General features: G+C 40.0%; 2 protein-coding genes across 2 annotated transcripts; both read left to right on the plus strand.

Annotated features, from left to right (window-relative positions):
- The first annotated feature begins 116 nt into the window (after positions 1 to 116).
- On the plus strand, positions 117 to 7,264 carry LOC144635197 (crt homolog 3-like). Its single transcript, XM_078494276.1, has 6 exons — positions 117 to 814; positions 1,568 to 1,754; positions 2,911 to 3,107; positions 3,707 to 3,866; positions 4,384 to 4,529; positions 6,245 to 7,264. The coding sequence occupies exons 1-6, from the start codon at positions 306 to 308 to the stop codon at positions 6,387 to 6,389; spliced, it is 1,344 nt and encodes a 447-aa protein (XP_078350402.1). The 5' UTR covers positions 117 to 305; the 3' UTR covers positions 6,390 to 7,264.
- Positions 7,265 to 9,528: 2,264 nt separating this feature from the next.
- LOC144635209 (crt homolog 3-like) lies at positions 9,529 to 20,377 on the plus strand. The gene is made up of 6 exons (XM_078494296.1): positions 9,529 to 10,149; positions 11,296 to 11,470; positions 13,644 to 13,840; positions 15,070 to 15,229; positions 18,225 to 18,373; positions 18,488 to 20,377. The coding sequence occupies exons 1-6, from the start codon at positions 9,623 to 9,625 to the stop codon at positions 18,519 to 18,521; spliced, it is 1,242 nt and encodes a 413-aa protein (XP_078350422.1). The 5' UTR covers positions 9,529 to 9,622; the 3' UTR covers positions 18,522 to 20,377.
- The last annotated feature ends 553 nt before the right edge of the window (positions 20,378 to 20,930 follow it).

Here is a 20,930-nt window from a genome sequence, read left to right on the forward strand (position 1 = left end):
TCAACGAATGAAACTTAATCCAATGCATGCTCACCAATTGGAGATAAAATGATGAACATTCCGTGTCTTTTGCGTCAGGAACATTTGTACATTGCGTAACATGTGACAAGCACGGGATATATATGACGCAAGTTAGCATTTACGAACTGGGCACCTGCACTTAACCGCATTCCCCAATACACAAAAGCCTTTTTTCATGGCATAAGCAAAACTGAAAGGTACTGAAGCTGAAACGACAGAAAACAAATACGACTTTGCTATCTGTTGACTGCTCAGTGCCACTGTAACACAGCTTGCCAGAGCAGATGGATTCTTCGGGAAGCAACCTGTCCCAGCCAAATTACACTCACAAGAGGGCCTCCGATTTCGCACCTTCGCGTCCGGTGCCTCTCTACGTAAAACCGAAAACGGTGAAAATAGGATCCGTCGAAATCCCGTTGTTCTGGGCAAACTTGTTTTTCGCTTTTGTCGCGGTAGCCGGTCAGGTTGGTCAAAATGTGTCACTGCCTCTGTGGATCGACTCTACAAATGGAAATAGATTGGGGCGATCGGTGGACAGTTATTTTGTGTTATCATTTGCTAGTCTGTCATTTGTCGTAATCTTTGGACTGGGAACACTGTTCCTTCGAATCTTTTCGCCTAAAGATATCGGCGAAACAGAAAAAGGCTTTCCACACTTGTTGCTGTTTTTGGTCGGCCTCTGCGATGCATTGAACGGAGCGTTGGTTGTTTTTGCGAGTAAAGGATCGAGAACGCCGCCGTATCTTCAAGCCATTCTTGGAAACTTTATGATTCCTTTGACTATATTATTCAGGTCAGTGAATTTTCATTTCATTTAAACTGAATTCCCCGACATGGCAGACATCACGCAACGAATTTGTCGCGTGGGAGTAGTGAGCGAAGATCACGCGATTGCCAGTATGTATTCAAATAGACTTACAATGTTTAGTTTCAAGTCAAGTTTATTTATATTTTACTACACATAAAGAAACATACAGAATAGAAGGTAAGGTGGCAAGGAATCCTTGTAAACTTTAACTGAACACTTTTCTTTCTTTCAGCGATCAGCCTTGTTAAGGCCTGTACGTGTAATTTTCACTTTCTAGATTCCAACTGGAAGCAACAAATCACGCTGAACTGAAAATAAAATAGATGCCGTTTCAATAGCTTCTCCTTCAGTTGCGAATACTTACGTAGGCATAAACTGATAGAGCGGTTTTCCTAAGCGTCGAAAGTTATTCGCGTTTGCTTTGGTTTTGCATTACTACGCTTAGTGATTGGTTTTAAAAATCTCGCGGCACTTCGCAGCCACTCCGGCAGAACTAAAACCAAAACCAATCGTGTCTCGCTCGCGCGCGTTTTCCCGCGCTTCGTGCTGGCCACATGTACTTGCTTCGAGTTTTTGTTGTTGTTGTTGTTTACTGGATTGTCTGTTTTTTTTGTGATTGGCCAGAGTAATTACTTTGCTTTTGGTTTTACAACACTCATTGGCAAACTGCTCTATCTCTTTTACCGCTTGTATGGCCGCATTTCTTAACAACAATTTTCCATGTTCTTTTTTCGTCAGGCTGCTCATTGTACGCAAGAAGCCGACCCTTGTAAAACTTCTGTGTGGTGTCGCTGTAGTTGTTGGTCTTTTCATTTGCCTCATCCCAACAATTTTTCCCAGCGTTGATCCTAAAGCCGAGAAAGCAAAAAACGAAGCTCACGGTGTTTCGAGAGTGATGTGGCCAATAATTTTCATGCTTGGATTTGTAAGTGAAATACACATTACAGTGGAACCCCGATATAACGATCCTCGATATAACGATATTCCCGATAGTAACGATGAGAATTTAGCGGACCAAACGTAAAACCCTCCCGATATAACGATATTATCAGTACACAGTCCCATTTTATTTGCCTTACATCGAATTTAGTGCAATAACATTACGGTAATCGAGTCATCCCTAACGTTTCTAAAAACAGCTTTGTACGATGATATACGAAAATGATACTGTGTTTTAAGCCTTCTTATCAAAATTATTCTCTTTATCCTCCTCTAATATGCAGTAAAAAGTACTTGTTAGGTTTACCCCGATATAACGATATTTTCGGTTATTTTACGACCATATCGTTATACCGGGAGTTTCGATATAACGATTCTTCAATAGAACGATATTATTTTACTGCTTCCTTGGTATATCGTTATATCGGGGTTCCACTGTAACTTGTTCTAGGCGTTCGGTTAGTTGTCTACATCTACATTTATTAAGTTGATAAAATCTTGTAAGACATCACATCAACTACAAAATAAAAGCCAAAATAAATACAAAGTGAAGTAACCTGCTTTCAGGCGGTTTTTTTCCTCAAGTTAGTTGGGGCGCAACGCAAAAAACTGAACTTTGTCTTTTCTTTTCTTTTCTTTTCTCATTTTGTGAATTTATCTAAAAGTGTAATGTTTCTCTTTGAACCATAAAGCCGGGCTTACAAGGGCAATTTTTATGTGGCAAAATATATTTGACCGTTAAGATTTCAAAATAACTATTTGTCAGCAGTCCAAAGTTGAGTGCGCCAATGATGACCTTGGACAGCAGAGATACGCACAGAGATACGCGCGCACAGTGCTTAGTGTGAGTTAACTTATGGGAGATTAGGGACCACATATGCTGACGCAATATTTGCCACATTTTATGTGAGGAGTCGTCTACACGAGCAATTTTCGTGACAACTTTTATTTATGACATAAAATCTAACACGCCAGCTTGTCAACAAATATATTGGTCACATGAAAAATGACCATTTATCTCATCTACACGAGCAAATGAAAATTGCTCCATGAAAGTTGCTCGTGTAAACTCGCCTTACAAACGACTTAAAATAAGTGGTTTTTTTTTCTTTCTTTCTTTTTTTTTTCTGTTAATTTTCTAGGTTCCAGCGGCCATTATGAACGTCCTTGAGGAGAAAGGAGTGAAAATGGAAAACAAAACTTCGAGAAAAGGCGTCAACTTAGTTTACTTTCTGTTTTGGACGTCTACATATCAACTTCTTTGCGTTGGCTCGCTTTTCTGGTTAGATATTCTGCCGTGGTATGGAAACGTTGACAATATCAAAGAGTTTGGAAAGAAGTACGTTTTTTTAAACTTTTCTTTGTTGCTATGTTACTGAATTATCTTTTAAACAAGTTTAAGTATTGTAAAATATTGTTAGGACGTTTAATTAGGATCTCAAATCTCATACAAGTACAGTGTTACTTTAACAGGGAATAGATTTTTAATAGTTTTTTGTAAATTCGTGTATAAGGCGTTCTTCTTGATTTTGTGCAACCCGCCCAGACCCCGCCCCCCACCACCATGTTCTTTTATAAATGCGTTTGAACATCAAAAATATTCAAACCCATTTATAAGTGTAACGTCTCGACGGAAAGACTTGACTGGTTTAAAAAACACTGGACTCGAAGACGAAAAAACGGATAAGGCAACATTGTATTTCTAAGAGTTCTACAAGAATGACAAGGACATGATTTAGTTGTCGTGGTTTGTTTGTTTCTTTGTTTTTGTTTTTGTTGTTGCTGTTGATGTTGTTTTATGGCGGGGGGGGGGGGGGGGGTTCCAATGAGCAAAACCCTTGGGTACCGGGCGCCAAACCAAAAATTTAAAGACCGGCCCAGGGCTTCTGCTTTGGGACCAAGACTTACTCTTCTTGGACTCTCATCTCTCATTTGTAGTTGGTGGTTTGGAATTCAATGTTTCTTTGGCGCAGCAGGCTGCGATTCTACGTCAGGCACTAGAGGAACCATGTTCATTTTGATGTACGTTTTATCTTATGTTGGAGGAGCAAATCTGTTGAGACACGCTGAGGGAGCAACTTGGCTAGCAATTGTCACGGTAAGACATACCAGAGGAAGAAAAATTATCTTGACAACTAAGCTTCCATGAGGTCCGGCGCCCATATACTAGCAGTGGTGGCGCTCTTTTCTTCAATTGACACACGCGCGCGATTTGATTTGAACTTTACACTAGGCGGCAGGAGGCAATATTTTGCGCAACTTTCTTTTGTATTTTTACAGCGCCATTGCTAGACAAGGTGCACGCTTTCAGTGCAACATCGCCCAAGAAAACGCATAAAAATATGATTTCATAACTTTGTGAAATGCTTGCCGCAAAACGTGTTACTTACATCGGGCAACTTCGCTTCGCAATTTCTCACGTAGCGTGTGTCACAAGAGCATGGAAAATTACCTAGTATAATATGAAGTCCAAAACATTTTACTGATTATAAGCGAACTTAGTAGACTTAGTAGGGCACCAAACTCAGAATCAAGTATGACGTCATATCTATATGTAAGAGAGGCGCTTTTGGGAGGATTATGACCTAATTTTTTACTTGTTCCATATTTGGTAGTCACTCGTCACTCCTCTGGGATTTCTGTTCTGGACTTTGTTCAGCGAATCACCATTCAAGTGGCAGCCCGAGGGTCACGTGAGCACTTGGTTCAGTATCGGTGCACTGGCGATGATGGTTCCAGCCATCTTCGTCTACAACATGGGGTAAGACATGCTCGCTTAATAGGCCATTTCCGAGTTACCTTTTGCATGCCTCTTTTTCTAAGCGAATCTACGTGCGAAACCATTCAAATGAAAATGAGTTTGATTCACATAAAAATGGACCTGTAGGTGAAACTCATTTTCATATGAATGGTTTCGCACGTAGACTCGTTTAGAAACATAGGAGAAGAGTAACTCATAAATTAGCCATGTTCAAAACGAGCAGGGGACTGGGTACGAATATTCAATATCGATTGCACTGAAAAACTGGGCCCGTCATCTGAAAGAGCATCCAAAAGTTAGTAACTCAACCAAATTTGAGAGTAATTGGTTTAAACGCAAAGGCATGGAACTCTTTTAAAAATGGTTAAAATATGAGAGCTTTAATAGTTTCTTACACATCTTCTTTCGTTTCTTAACACACCAAAGCAGGATGAATTTCTCAATCACTTCGTATAATAGCTTTGTGTTTTTTTATATATTTCTGTGAAAAGTCCGTGGGAAAACTTAGACATAAACATATGCAAAAACTAAAACTATACGTAATAGAAATTCATAAATAATTACTGCAGAAATCCTATTTGACCGGAATTGACAACATAAACTAAGACCACTGTATATCGTACCATTCATTTTTGCAATCTGTTTGAGAACTATGAGTTAACTAGTAAGCAATCTACGCAGGCTAGAGAGTCTAGAGAGAGACGAGCTAAATGAATGTTATGATCACAATCCATTTACGGGGGGTGTGGGGGCATGCTCCCTCAGAAAATTTTGAAATTTCTAGGCTCGGAAATGCTATTTTCAGCGTTTTCCACCATATATTTCGTCGAAAAATAGATCTCATGAAGTGTTTTAACACCTGAAAATACGATGGCAGGTATTTTCAGGTATTAATAGGACCTTTCCTTCTGCACGAATTTTTTTCTTTGTCTTCCCCTTTGCACGATTTTTTTTCTTGCCATTTTGGCTTGCATGAATTTTTTTTTGGTTTTTTCCCCCACCCCCCCCCCCCCATCACTTTTCTAATGGTCTGCCCTTAGTATGGCTGGATGGAAAGCTGTCCCTCCAATCCATACTAAGCTCTCTTATTTTAGCAATTTCTAAAAGTGAACCATACCTATGCGTTTAAATCAATAACTCTCAAATTTAGTTGAGTTACTAATTTTTGGATGCTCTTTCAGATGACGGGCCCAGTTTTTCAGTGCAATCGATATTGAATATTCGTACCCAGTCCCCTGCTCGTTTTGAACATGGCTAATGGCCTATTCCTTGCCCCCGGATGAGGGATAGGGCCGGGGGGTAAGACATAAGCTGTCTTATATTTTTAAGCCAGCGAGTAGAAGTTGCTGATTTAATTTGTCTGCTATGCAACTGAATGTTGTTCCAAAGGGAAAGGCTATTCACCCGAGCTACCTTGTGTCCAAACCGATGAGCGAGAGTAAAGACTCTTTCCGTAAACCAGGACCTATTAGAAGTAAAAAGATTTTCTCTTTTTTTCTTCTTCTTTTTGTAACGAGGTCTGTTAAATAACCGTGAGCTATGATTGACAATGGATTTTAAGTCATTGTGTTAAAACATATAAAGATCATCGCAGTTGCGAAAAGAAAGGCCGAATTCAGGCTTGAATTTTTTCTGCTTCAAATGTCAGCATGACATTTCATATATTCAATTTCACATTTACAATGATTTTTTTCTCTTTTTCCTCTTTTCCGCAGGGCGCCTGAGATTTCTCTAAGCCCCGAAGAAAATCGCCGAGAAGAGCTTTACCACTCCGATTCAATTAGTCAGTACCACTCCGACCCCGGACCAGAAGAACCTCTTCTCTCCGACAAAACAAACTCGCCAAGCTATACCGTGTGAAATGACTTTAAAATCTGAAGCTCTGAACTTCCTACACATTCTGAGTCCTCTAAAACAGGGGAACCTCGATTTAACGAACCGCTTTATAACGAATTCCACATTGCGAAAGAAGGATTTTCTTCGCCCCAGTTAAAGTCAAATGTATGTGAAAGAATCCCAATACAACAAAAACCCTTTATAGCGAACAAATTTTGCCAGTCCCTTAACCTGCGATCAGGCTTCCTTTTTTCGCTTTCTTTTTTTCGTTGACTACACCGCCGCGAGAAAAATAACGCCTGATCGCAGGTTACCAGTACCTTGGGCCTTCGTTGCATCGAGGTTCCAACTTATTCCATTTAGATCAGTCATGCATTTAATTATTCTGTCACCCAAGAGTCGCCAAATCTAAAGTTAGTCCTAAAAAGGTCCGCTTTGATGACGTAACTTTACAAATACCTTAGTTGTGTTTTCTGATTGGTTCAGTTACTGGCGCGCTATGTTTTAAAACCAAGCATCAACAACAAAAGAGCCTGGGATCGAGGTTGGCAATAACCAATCACAGACATTAAGTGGATCTTATTCTTTCATAGCTGCGTCATCAGTATGGAATTTTTCAGGTCTGTTTTTTCAAACGGAGTGGCTTAGTGTGCAAAGTGAGTTGTATATTTTCTCGCCGCCTTGAAAGTGCTGGACAGGGGCGGATCCAGGGGGGGGGGGTGGATTGGGTGGTTAGCCACCCCCCTTGATCCACCAGAAAAATGAAAATAAACACATTAAAAAAGAAAATAAGGACAATGACACTGGGTAAGGTGAAGAAAGTGTTAATATTTTTAGTTGAAGTAAATTTTACATATTTGTTAACATCCACCTTCCTTATTAGAATTGCGTAAATCATGTCTAAGAGGCTTTAACTTTTCAAAATTTTCTGACGGGGCATGCCCCCAGACCACCCTAGTGGGAAGGGACCTACGGCCATGAAATATGGGTCTTAGGCCCGAAATAATTTGCACTCTCACTTTCACAATTCTGTCTAAAAGCCTGATATCCCCTCCCTCCACCCCCATAAAAGACTTGGGACTTAAACAAGATAGTAAACAAAAATATTGATAAACAGCCACCCCCCCCCCCCCCCCCCTTTGAAAAATCCTGGATCCGCCCCTGCTGGATTAGACTGTTGTTCACAGTCCCCTATTTTTCCGTGAAGTCGTAGAGATCGATCAGTTCAGTCCGACAGGCTGTCATCTTGGTTCACGAACGCGAGCGAAAACTGGGGAAAATGTAAGAACTCCGTCGGTGGGGGGCGGGATGTTTATAGCGTCTTTTTTTTTTTTTTTTTTTTTTTTTTTTTTTTTTTTGGTGTTTGTATGCTTTGCACTCTCCCCAGAACAGAATTTTCCAACACTAGGCATAACCCTTCTATACAGGAAATTACCAAATTATGTAGCTATAGAAAATAAACATGAAATACCTTTTTCAGCAATAAAAACTGCTTCGATCTCTCAGAATTTACGTCTCGCTTGGACGGCAGGTAGCATCGCTAGCTGCAGAATTGGGAGCTTAGCACTGAAAGCGAGCAGCCACATGGGCTAAAAGGGAACAATTTTTCATTCACTTACCGTAAAATTTAATATTCCGGTTATAAGCCCTGGGCTTTTTCAACTTCGTAAGGGGTTTTGGGTGGGCTTATTAGTGGAGGGGCTTGTATCCGGGAGGGCTTACAAGCGGGAATAAAAAAAAAACACTTCGAAACGAGCCACGGAAGTGTTGATCGAAATACGCGTTTTTAAGTTCCAAACTTATAATAAAATCAACATTTAGCCCTGTTTAGTACTGTCTTAGCCTGAATTTCAGACATCCCTCTGTGCTCGCCTCTTCGGCGAGGAGGCGAGCACAGAGGGATGTCTGAAATTCAGGCTAGTACTGTCTACAAGCATTGGCATTATTAATAAACAACCTCTGCATCTTGTGTTTATTAATCAACTTCACATCGCCGTTCGTCACAATGATTTTAAAGTAATTACAGTGCCATATTTAAGTGCTTGTTCTGTCTTCATCCACGTCCGTTCGGTTATTGTTTGCATGGCAAACTCCTTTAGGCGGCCATTTATTCCCCACACCTCTAGTGGCCGCTAACGAGAGCCATTCTCGTAAGCGGCCAGCTCCAGTTACGGACACTCGCATCCCGAGGGTGTCCGCTTACGAGAGCTTCGACTGTATCGAGACTATCTCAAAGTTGAAAAATTGGCTGAAGCTTAGTACGCTGCCATTTTGCAAGCTCGTCGAAATAAAAAGAGGATAATACCAAGAATGGCAATAGACTAAGTTCTTTAGAACGTTTTGGAACGTATTTATTTTAGGACAAATGAATAGCCCGTTCTCTTGAAGCTCAGTTTTCGAGTGCTAAAATTAAATAAGTAAAATTTTCTGCTGTTGGATGAATTTATTGTATTAGTCCATCCCAATAAAATGTTTCGTTTCCCATCGCCCGACCGACCCATTTTTTTCGAAAAGTAAATAAAATAAAAAAAATTCTAGATTCACTAGTTAAAGAAGCAAGTACTTCAATTTACAAGCACACGATCTTGTTTTATTAACAACGATTGGTATATGATGTCTTTGTCTTTAATAAACATCGATACTACGTTATTTAAAGACTGTTTAGACATTTGATAAGGAATAACGAACGAAAAGACCACGTTTTCGAGTTGACTTTGTAATCAGGCTTTCTTACTTAGCAGCCCGGCCTTCTCTGGAACCCAAGTGTTTTTTTCTTTTTTCTTTTTTTTTTTTTGCCCGATGGGAAACGAAACATTTTTTTGGGATGGCCTAATAAAGTTATAAAAAAAAAAACAGTTTTTTTTTTTCGGGTGTGTGCATGTGACTGGAGAACCGGAACGGCTATTTAATTTTCATTGGTACACATGCAACAGGAAACACTTCAGTGTACGCCAATATATACGGTATCTTTGAGTTCCGGGGAAGTTTCGACAAAATCGTCGTAAATGTAACTCCGCACCATATATAACAGATATAAAAAAATTTCTAACCCGAAAAGTCAGCAGCAAATATCCAGGTGACCCTCGTGTCGGCTCGTGACTACCAAGCCCAATCAGGGCTTTCTTGGAAAGCGAAATACATCCGGTTTCTCAGTGTATATTTATAGCTGATCGTTAGCAAACACTGCCAAACAGATCAGATCACCGATTTACTTCCATTCGAAGGAACGCCGATTAATACAAGCTAATACAGCTAACATGGATTTTAGGGAAAGCAGCCAATACGAATCTAACTTCACCGAGTCGTTAAGTAGCAGCAGTTCGCCTTTGTTAATTCCTACGATCCCTCCTCCACAGCCGTACGAAGAACGACGAACATTCAGTATTGGATCCTGGGAGGTCAGCCTCTTCAGGACAAATTTGTTGCTCGCTTTTATCACAGTAGCCGGTCAAATTGGTCAAAACGTATCATTACCTCTGTGGATCCATTCGATAAATGACAAGAATAGTACAGCGCCAACTGTGGACAGCTATTTTGTGTTGTCATTTGCAAGTCTGTCGTTTGTTGTGATATTTGGTCTGGGAACTCTGTTCCTTCACGTATTTTCACCCAGAGATATCGGCCAAACGGAAAGGACTTTCCCTCACTTGTTATTATTTTTAGTTGGCCTCTGTAATGCCTTGAATGGAGTGCTAACAGTTTTTGCAAGTAATAGTTCGAGAACGCCGCTATATCTACAAGCAATTCTTGGAACCTTGATGATTCCTTTGACCATTTTATTCAGGTGAGCTAAATATTTTTTTTCGTCACGCGATGGCGTCATCGTCACGGGACAGTAACACGCCCTTGAAAACCCGTATTAGCACGGCTAAAAATGTCTTGTTTACTGTATAGCCGTGGCTTGCTGAGGTTTATTTTCTCAAAAAAATCCTGTAATGAAACAATTCAAAATTAAAGTAGAAAACTAATGCCAACCCTGGGTATAAATTTACAGGTCTACAGCCTTGCACTGTTTTAACATAACTCAAACTGGCTGAATTTTTATATTTTTATGACTAGATTTGTATGGGCACGGTATACTGATTTGTTGTTTACGCATATTCTATTTTCCCTACCCAGATCTACAGGAGAGTTTAAAACAATGGCGCACACAGGAAAAACTATCACAATCGGTATACTTCCCCGGGGGATGTAGTCTGTTTCTTATAAAAGTTACAGGGTAAAAAAACTGTTTCTTGAGGATTGGCCTGAAGAGTGGTATCAAATTTGTTGTCAGGTCTGATTAAGGGGAGGGGAAATTCGAAATTTTTTCTCCCAAAAAGGGGTCCAAGAAGCGCGCAGCACACGCAACCAAATTTACGGGGATGTTACTTCCTTCGTCCGTCCGTCCGACCGCCCCTCCCCACCCCCCCCCCCCTAATTCTTTGGGGCCTGACGCAACGCTTTCGTTTTAGAGTAGCGTTGCAAATAAACTTCACCTATAGATTAAAGGGACTGTGTCAAGGATTACGGATTGCGAAATGCGTTTTTGTTGGGCTGAACATTTTTCAAAGTTAGCCTCGTTTGCTTGTAACTTTAAATTATAACGCCCGAAAGACACATTTCATGCCAACAAAGCTTTGATTTTGTCATTTATATTCATGGAAGTAATTTCTTTGCAAACATTAAGTTTCATAGCAAGTATTTGGCAAAGCTTAATAAAATAAACTTAGCTCAGCTGTGACACAGTCCATTTAAATTAAGAAGCGAAAAGATCAATACTACTACATATATACAGGCAGTAGCTAAGAAAAGAGGTAAATAGTTTACTATAACTTTCGAGTAAACAAAGTAAATTAGCGTCCTTTTTTAATACAAGTAGGCAGGATTTCGAACACAACTCTTCGTCGTCATAGCATAGCACTCCTATGATTTATTCTTTTATTTCTAGGCGGCTTATTTTGAGGAAGAAGCCTACTCTCAAAAAACTGCTTTGTGCTGTGACTGTGACTGTTGCTCCCATTGTTTGCCTCATTCCAAAATTTGTCCCGAAACTTGATTTGAAACACGGAAAGCAGGAATCTGGAGTCCATAGTGTGTGGCCTCTTGTATTCACAATAAGTTTTGTAAGTATATTTAATTCCTTTCATGTAACAAGTGTGTGTGTTTTTTTCCGCCTCTGTCTTAGGGACGGACTATTATTTTTTTGGAGGGGGGGGGGGGGATGAAAAATATTGAAAAAAATTGTTTGCAGAACCTGGAAAGACAAAATAAGTTGTTTGCAAACACGATATGTATAGCAAAAAATAGTAAGAATTTCGAAAAAGAATGTTTGCAGAGGTGCATCAACTAAAAAAAAAAGTTTGCAGAGGAAAATTTTTCATCCCCCCTCCAAGAAAATAATGGTCCGTCCCTTATGCCCTTTTTCAAGTGGGGGGGGGGTGTCAATTTCCCAGAAAAAATGCAACAAACTGGTTGTAGCAGGCCTAGTCTATACCATTCCGAGACGAATTAAACGGGGAGGCTTCCGTCCCGTTCGGTGAACGAGACCTTCTATAGGCTTTACGAATAACAGGGCTGGTAGGGATTTGAGGCATTGGAGTAAAAAAGGTAGAGAAAGCTATATCTGGTCATTTAGGTAGTGAAAAGGCCCTTTCAAAATTGCTTCAACGAACGCACCAAGCTTATTACTCATCCAAGTATTTTTAGGGGCATATGTCAACTGTTGGTATGAAAAAAGGGTAGCCTGCGTAGCTGGCGGTATTGTTGGACGAGGTTGGGAGACTGAGTAAATTATCCACCCCCGCCCCACCTTCTCCTTGGGGTCGCAGGCCCCCACCATTTAATGCTTCTTTAGAGTGGAAAAAAATATCAACTGACAACTGTAACTGACTAGCTCAAACTTGTATCTTTATCAGTAAATGATCATTTTTTAGCTACAATAAAATATGCCTCTTCCTGTACATGCTTTCTCCGATCCAACGTTTTCCCGCAGGCACGCAGACCTCATGGCCATAAGCGTACGAGGCGGGGGGGGGGGGGGCAAGGGGCTGTCCCCCCTCGGGCAAAATGCTTGGAATTCGGGCAACAAGCCTAGAGAAAAAATAGAAAACAAGCCGAAAAATCTCAACATAACGTTCAAAACGAATTACATCAACAGAAAAAAGTATTGGAAATATAACTTTTGTGGTTCAAAAGTCTAACTGATTTCCCATTTATGTATGTTTTCGTTTCCTCTCGCGAATTGCTATAATCGCTTTCGATTTTTATCGCAAATTTGTCTTACCCATCAGTTTGATTCAGATACAATCCCCCGGGGGGGGGGGGTACTCCATATAATGACCTATACGGGGAGGCTCCGCCCGAAAGGGGTACCTTTTTCAGGCTTCAGGTATATAAAAGGGTAGGGATTTCACGAGTTTAAGTATATGAAAGGGTATGGAAATCTGTCGTTTGGCTATTTAAAAGGGCCTTTAATTAAAATATTTCGAACAGACGCAATTTATGGCTGTATTATTTTAATTTATTAAGCGCTACATAAAAATGACAAGAAAATGTCCTATTTTAAGTCCACGCCATGTCTCTCAGGTATATGAGAGGGGTACCTTTTTTCAGTTAAAGGTATACTGAAAGGAGTACAATTTCTGTCAAAAATGGTATATAAAAGGGTAGGGGGTTAGAACTTGGGGCGGAGCCTCCCCGTATAAAACTTTTTTGAGTACCTTCCCCCCTCCCCCGGGATACAATCATTTTGAAGTAAGACGAAAATTGGCGAGGGTGGCCAAAAGTTAGGATTCTCCATAGCTCGAGCGTTTGGGCGCGGTGAATCCAGCCTAAGACCTTGAAACAAAGCTGTTACAGATGTGATGAAGCTAGTACTTTGACTTAAATGTTAAGTCTAAACACGTTTATACATATCTTTCAAGTGAGGGAATGTAAATTGGCTGCCCGAAAATACGTTAATTTTTGCTGAACTCAGGAGTGGATAAATAAAATATATCCGAAGAAAAAAGGGTACAGTGCATTGACATCTTCGGACAACGCCACTAAATTAATAAAAAAAAAACTATCGTTTCATTAAAGCAAGCAGACAAGTTGAGGTTTGTACACAACTATTTCAATGCACGGTCTGTTGTCCATTTTAAATGCCTCTTTATTGGCATGGGCTTTCAATGCATGTCAGTATTTTTGGGGGGAGCAATTAGGTCCCCCTCCCCCCTCAGGTCTGAAAGTGCCCGTACACCTATGCTCATGGCTATAATATCCTGGCGTTAATATTTTTTTTGTTAACAAAACCAGGTTATGGCAGCCATAATGAACGTACTTGAGGAAAAAGGAGTAAAAATGCAAAATGAAATGTCAAGAAGAGGAGTCAACTTGGTTTACTTTCTGTTCTGGACCTCTGCGTATCAACTTCTTTGCGTTGGCTCGCTTTTCTGGTTAGATATTCTGCCGTGGTATGGAAACGTTGACAATATCAAAGAGTTTGGAAAGAAGTACGTTTTTTTAAACTTTTCTTTGTTGCTATGTTACTGAATCATCCTTTAAACAAGTTTAAGTATTGTAAAATATTGTTAGGACGTTTAATTAGGATCTCAAATCTCATACAAGTACAGTGTTACTATAACAGGGAATAGATTTTTAATAGTTTTTTGTAAATTCGTGTATAAGGCGTTCTTCTTGATTTTGTGCAACCCGCCCAGACCCCGCCCCCCACCACCATGTTCTTTTATAAATGCGTTTGAACATCAAAAATATTCAACCCATTTATAAGTGTAACGTCTCGACGGAAAGACTTGACTGGTTTAAAAAAACACTGGACTCGAAGACGAAAACACGGATAAGGCAACATTGTATTTCTATTTGCTGCGTTGTTCTGGGTTGATATTCTGCCATGGTTTGGAAATACTAACATGCATGAGTTTAGAACAAAGTAAGTTGTTGTTGTAAATGTTGCGCATATAACCCAATTGAAACTTTAAGCCAAAGAAATCGTGAGTGGAAACTATTTGTGTCGTCACTCAGTGTAGAAGAAGGAAGAAGTTCCATAACTTACGACCCCGGGGGGGGCACTCAAAAAAGTTTTATACGGGGAGGCTCCGCCCCAAGCTCTTACCCCTTACCCTTTTATATACCATTTTCACAGAAATTGTACCCCTTTCGTATACCTTTTACTGAAAAAAGGTACCCCTTTCATATACCTAAAAGACATGGCATAGACTTAGAACAGGACGTTTTCTTGTCATTTTCATGTTGCGCTTTATAAATTAAAATAATACAGCCATAAAGTGCGTCTGTTCGAAATATTTTTATTCAAGGCCCTTTTAAAAACCTAAATGACGGATTTACATACCCTTTTATATACTTAAACTTGTGAAATCCCTACCCTTTTATATACCTGAGGCCTGAAAAAGGTACCCCTTTCGGGCGGAGCCTCCCCGTATAATAGGCCATTATATGGAGTACCCCCCCGGGCTTACGACGGGTGTGGACCGAGTCGTCGAATTGCTTACCGCGTATGGACCTCAAACTCGATTAATAAGTGGTCTGAAAGACCAAGCTTAGACCAGCTTAAGGTTCGGCATTGATCAGAGATTTTACGCAATTACCGCCTCCCGAGAATTACATGACGTACTAAGCCGCCGGATAAAATGATTGCCAGTCTGACAAATCTGATTGCTAGGAAAAGCTAAATATTTTTTTCTGAATTTTTATGGTTGTATAGATGGTGGTCTGGATTGCAATGTTTCTTTGGCGCAGCAGGCTGCGATGCTACATCAGGCACCAGAGGAACCATGTTCATTTTGATGTACGTTTTATCTTATGTTGGAGGAGCAAATCTGTTGAGACACGCTGAGGGAGCAACTTGGCTAGCCATTGTCACGGTAAAACATGTTAGAACAACATACATCTGAGCTCAAATCAACAGTAGTTTTTAACATGCAGTTTAAAACCCGTGGCGGATCCAGAACTTCAGATAAGGGGGGAGATGGGATCATCTAGACCCTACAATAAAGGGGGGCGCTCTCGAAAGAAAATTTTATCGGCCCTTCGGGCCTCTATTTGTTTTAAATTCTAAAAACAAGGGCGGGCTCCGGCCCCTCCCCTAGATCCGCCGCTGAAAACGTCCGTCAAATAGTGAGAGCTAGAACGAGAGCGAGTGAGAGCGTGACTTCGTCAGATGGGTGCGATTCGTCTTTGCCCGAGAATTAAGGAGCTTTTTTAGTGGGATTACAATTTGAAAGAGCCTTGTATCAGAAGTACATGATCTAGAAGTCCACATCTCTGGTAATGGGTCTTGTGCTATCGGATTTGCGTGTGTGCTATGTTTAGAACAGGCCTCGCGCGCGAGACGCGCGAGAAAATTACGTAGACGGCTTTTGGCGCGAACTAGTAACCAATCGCGTAAAAGTATTTTTTACAGCGCGCCTTTGATTGGTTGAACAAATTTTTGAAGTTGACTGAGCAAGAAGAACCTAACTGCTGAAAACAAGCGAACGGCACCACGAAATTTCTTACTGTTCAAGTTGTTGTTGATCAAAATGTGCATTTAGTGAGGATTTAAACCTACCGGATACGAATCACTGGTCTCCTCTTCTGTCGATGATTACAGCATTGAAATCGCGAAAAAAAACATTGGAGCATCCATGTGTTGTGTTTTGGAGTCAGAGTAGAGTAGGCAGCGAGCGCGTAAAAGAAACTGACTGCTTTGACCGGCTTAATTTCAAAGACACTTCAGATGAATGGAACTCAAGAAAAAAAGACGGCTATTACATATGGGAGATGCCTTTTTTACATCTTGGTACAGGTTTATTGCTATTGTAGAAAAGTCCGGCCGTCCCTGAAGTGGTTAAAATCGAGCGCGACAACTGTAAGCATAGGAGACCCAAGCGTGAATGTAATAATAAAGTCACTTTATTATAACGCTGTAGGGTTAAAAAACCTAAAATCGCTCAAATCTCGCTGAAACTCGGTAGAATGACAAAAAATAACACCAGGCAATGTTTAATAAACTTTATTCAGTAAAATACATATGCTTTTGATTAGTTTCAATTTTCAGTACCAGTCCCTACATTCACGCTTGGGTCTCCTATGCTGTAAGATACACTGAAAGTGCGAACACCAGCTTGATCCATGCATGTGACAACAACTTTCTGCTTCACGATCAAGCCCTTTTTCAAAGCCTAAAAGGACAGGACGGCTACACAAGAGAAAGAAAAATTTTGGTGACTATTTCAATTCTGTGGTTGTAAAGGTGTCTTTAATTTGGAGTCTTTATGCGTGCAGAGCGGTGAAAGCACAATATTTCTAGACCTGAACTCAAACAATTGTAAGGGAAGCCAGAGTACCGCATTTTAAAAATACATGCCTCCCGCCTTTCGGATTCGGAAAATGGAGGTTCTTTTCGAGAAGTAAATCTGTGAACTTTAATTTAAGGTAATGTACATGTTTATATATAAATGAAAATGCGAGTTAAATTCACTGAACGATCATGTTTTCATTCATGCTTTTCCAATATACCTCAAAGTATACAGTCAGTTGGCGCCGCAAATAAATAAATAATAAATTTTCTATGTGTTGTTCAGTAATTAAGCTTAAATACGACGAGACTTTATACTTTAAAGTTTAAGGTACTTATTTTCATAACTCCTTCGTTAAAATACAAATATTCCGCATGTTTGTTTTGGGAGCTCGCTAATGGAAACCGGCGACCGGTTGCCTTTTCACTTGCCTACAAACTTTAAATTTCAACACTGTCAGACGGTTATAAATTAAAATCAAAATTTAAGAGTAATACGAATGTCAAAACGCTAGAGTTAAAAATAATGGCCAATGAAAATAATGTGTTTTCAATTGTTATATCGCTCGCTTTTCGAAAATATTCCCAAACAATTTTCAGTTAGCAGTTTTAATATCGAAATTCAGCAAACGAGTATTCCAAACGAGCTTCAAGTCGTGGTTATTTTTGTAGCTCAGGAGCAAGGCAATATTATTTTGTTGATTTAAAGACGTTCAGCAAAGCGAAACATACTTTCTTTAACCAAAAACTACATATTTTATTCTACCAATGGTTTCGTTTTCTTTGGTTTTTGTTCCCCCTTCGAGCGCGCATAATTTGCCTGTGTAAGATTAAATTCAAGGAGTTTATCACTGTATTGAAACGGAAAGCAACTTTTTCCATCTCTGGTTATCATCGGATGTTTTTCCATCACAGATCTCATAAAATTAGATCGATGCTTCCCCTTTATTTCGGAGTATTTTTTGAATTTGTTTTTAGTTTTAATTTGTTTTCTGAGTGAAATGTTTTATGGCAAGGTCACACGGCATTTTCTCGCGCGTCTCGCGCGTCTCCCGCGCAAGGATGTTCTAAAAATAGCACACACGCAAATCCGATAGCACGCGCCCCAATGCTAGATGTGGACTTCTAGATTATGTACTTCTGCTTGTATCCATTCAAATATAAGAAAAATCTGCAATACAACAACGACAAACCGATGAGTGGTGCCGGATCTCTTGAAGACCTGGATCAGTAACTAAGCGGAAAATATAGACGGCAAACTGGTGACGGCTAAAGCGGTCAAAAAAGTTGTTAAAAAACTAAAATATATTTTCTTTCCGCCCAGCCCCTGAGGAAGGTTTGCTTGCAAACCGAAATATAGGGCAAAGGTTTTTCAATATATTTCATTTTTTTGTCAGCAACTTTTTTGTTGTTGTTGTTTTTTTGTTTTTGTTTTTTGACCGTTTGAGCCGTCAGGATCAGTTTGCCGTCTATATTTTCCTTCGTATCCATTCCGAGACGTTTTATTACAATGCCCATCCTAAGTTTCATTGAAAATTCATCGAACTTATAACATTTTCAACAACTTTGTTTTATTTCAGTCACTCGTCACGCCACTGGGTTTTATTTTCTGGTCTTTGTTCAGTGAGGTACCGTTCAAATGGCAGTCAGATAGTCACGTGGGCACTGCAGGGTTCGGTGTTGGCACGCTCCTGATCATGTTTCCCGCCATTTTAATCTACAACATGGGGTGAGATTTTTTTACTTAAAGAACATTTATTTTTTCAGTCACGATCTCCAAATGCTATTGTTAAGTACTAAAGATGGCCGGTTCTTATTAATTATTTGTATATAATCTTTTTAGGGCACCAGAGATCTCGCTGAATGATGACAATTAACCAGTAGAGGAGTTCCACTGTATTGGAGGCCACGAAGTGAGCGTCCCGGCGAATTAAGTGGGACAGTTAACCGAGCAAAGACTGGCCCTACGCTAACAGATTAGGGACGGACCATTAGAAAAGTGATGGGGGGGGGGGGGGTGGGGAAAAATAAAAAAAAAAATTCATGCAGAAGGAAAGGTCCTATTAATACTTGAAAATACCTGTCATCATTTAACACTTGATGAGGCCTATTTTTCGACGAAATATATGGTGGAGAACGCTGAAAATAGCATTTCCGAGCCTGGAAATTCCAAAATTTTATGGGGGAGCATGCCCCCACACCCCCCTAGATGGATTGTGATCATAACATTCCTTTTGCTCGTCTCTCTCTAGCCTGCGTAGATTGCTTATATTTCTCAAACAGATTGCAAACATGAATCAGTTTTTGCATATGTTTATGTCTAAGGGCGCATTCGTTTGGGAATATACCGGAATAAGAATGTGTTACAAATGATCTCATCGCATGAGCTCTTAAATCGAATGACGTTACTCTCGGACATGTTTTCTTTATAGGATAGCATTTAAAATAGATTAATTGACACTCGTATAGGCGATAAAGGCCATTAAGGAAAAATGTTGTAACTCGGTATATATCAAGTTGTTCAGGATTCTTTGCTCAGATTTCTCTCGATTTGGAACGCCTCGTGTGTCTACTCAATGTACCAGGGATATTAAAGGATTTTGCTCAAGAATTGTGGTCGTGAAATTTGTTTAAGGAATTAATTCACTCTGACATTTTAGAATGTATTCCGGAATATATTCCGCGGAATGGAAATCCACGTATTCCAGAATAGGAAGAGCAGCCAAACGAACACTAAGTCGCATTATTCCAATTATTCTTATTCTAGATTGATCCCAAACGAACGCGCCCTTAGTTTTCCCCCGCACTTTACACAGAAAAAACACAAATCTATTATACGAAGTGATCGAGAAATTCATCCTGCTTTGATGTGTTAAGAAGCGAAAGAAGATGTGTAAGAAACTACATATAGAATTACAGTGTTCATTAGGGACAATTATGGTGGCGTATGATTAGGATCGCACTTTAAAAGCTGATATCACTTCAGAAACCTCTAATCCATTACAGACAATCAAAAAGGCTTTTTCCTTATTAACTATTTTTTGAAGAAAGGGATGGATCATGTAATTTCCAACCCTCGACCAGGGGTGGGTGTTTTGAGCTAGAAGGAAGGGGTGGGTCTCCACTTTTCTAATTGCACCGCCCTTTGACCACCCCCCCCCCCCCCCCGTCGGTACTTATTGACGATCCCTAAAGGATGAAGTCAATGAACAACGCTCAGTTTTAAAATATTTAAAAAATAATCAGCAAAGCAACATTTGTCAAAAAACATGGTATAAAGTAACAAAATATGGCATTTGTCTGAAGAAAAACCATTTGTGTAAAAAAAAATTCGAGCACTGCAGAGGGTTTCACCTGAAAAAAAAAATTCCTGCACAAGAAATGGACAGAAAAAAAAATTCGTGCAAGCCGAAAATTCCCCACCCCCCCCCCCCCCTATCACTTTTCTAATGGTCCGTCCCTTACATCATTTAACAGAAGAGTTGGCAATCATGATCCCAGAGCCCGCATCCCCCTAGACCAGCGGTCGAAAACGCGTCCGTAGCCGCTGGTCTTGGGGGACGCGGGCTCTGGGAACGAGAATACACCACAAACACTAGTTTGGGCCAGTTGTCAGAGAAAATTAACAGCTACTGTACAATTAGTTGTTGCTGCAGTGTTGTTAAAATCGGCGTTATCTTTAGAAGTGTTGTTTTTAAAGGTATTGTTGCAAAATAAAACCCAAATTTTTAAACTGTGTTCTCGTGTTTTCCCTTCTATAATTAGGTTTTTATAACTTTTATTTTGTCACGGCTCTTCAACAGGGTTTTTGTAAACGACTGTTCCACTCTGAATATCTATTTTCACTCGTCCTTTGATTTACAAACACTATTTTTATTATTGCTTTTTTTGAGTTAGGCAGTTATGCCATTCAAAAGCCGGCTTGAATAAATTCTGCCCGCAGAAGTTCGATTATAAGTTACTGCTCTGGAAACCGGAAATTTTGCTGGCAGAATTCCTCATTTTCGAGCAAAATTTGAGCAGAATTCGGAACCAACAGTTGCATCACAAAAAATCAAAAAATTACCCTTTGATTCGCATTTCGTAATCGCACAGCATTTGCTAAAATCCCGGGGGGGGGGCACCCTGTATATTTTTGGGTGGGGGTGTGCCGCTGGGAATTTGAAGGCCTTACCCTATACTAGACCATTTTCAGCTGATTTTTGCAACCCTATACTAGACTAGACACCGAAAATCCCTACCCTATCCCAGACTTGCATTTTTTAGAACTGTATCACTATCAGTGT

Source organism: Oculina patagonica, chromosome 13 (genome assembly GCF_052425735.1).
Source record: "Oculina patagonica isolate OP01 chromosome 13, crgOcupat, whole genome shotgun sequence".
Classification (NCBI taxonomy): domain Eukaryota; kingdom Metazoa; phylum Cnidaria; class Anthozoa; order Scleractinia; family Oculinidae; genus Oculina; species Oculina patagonica.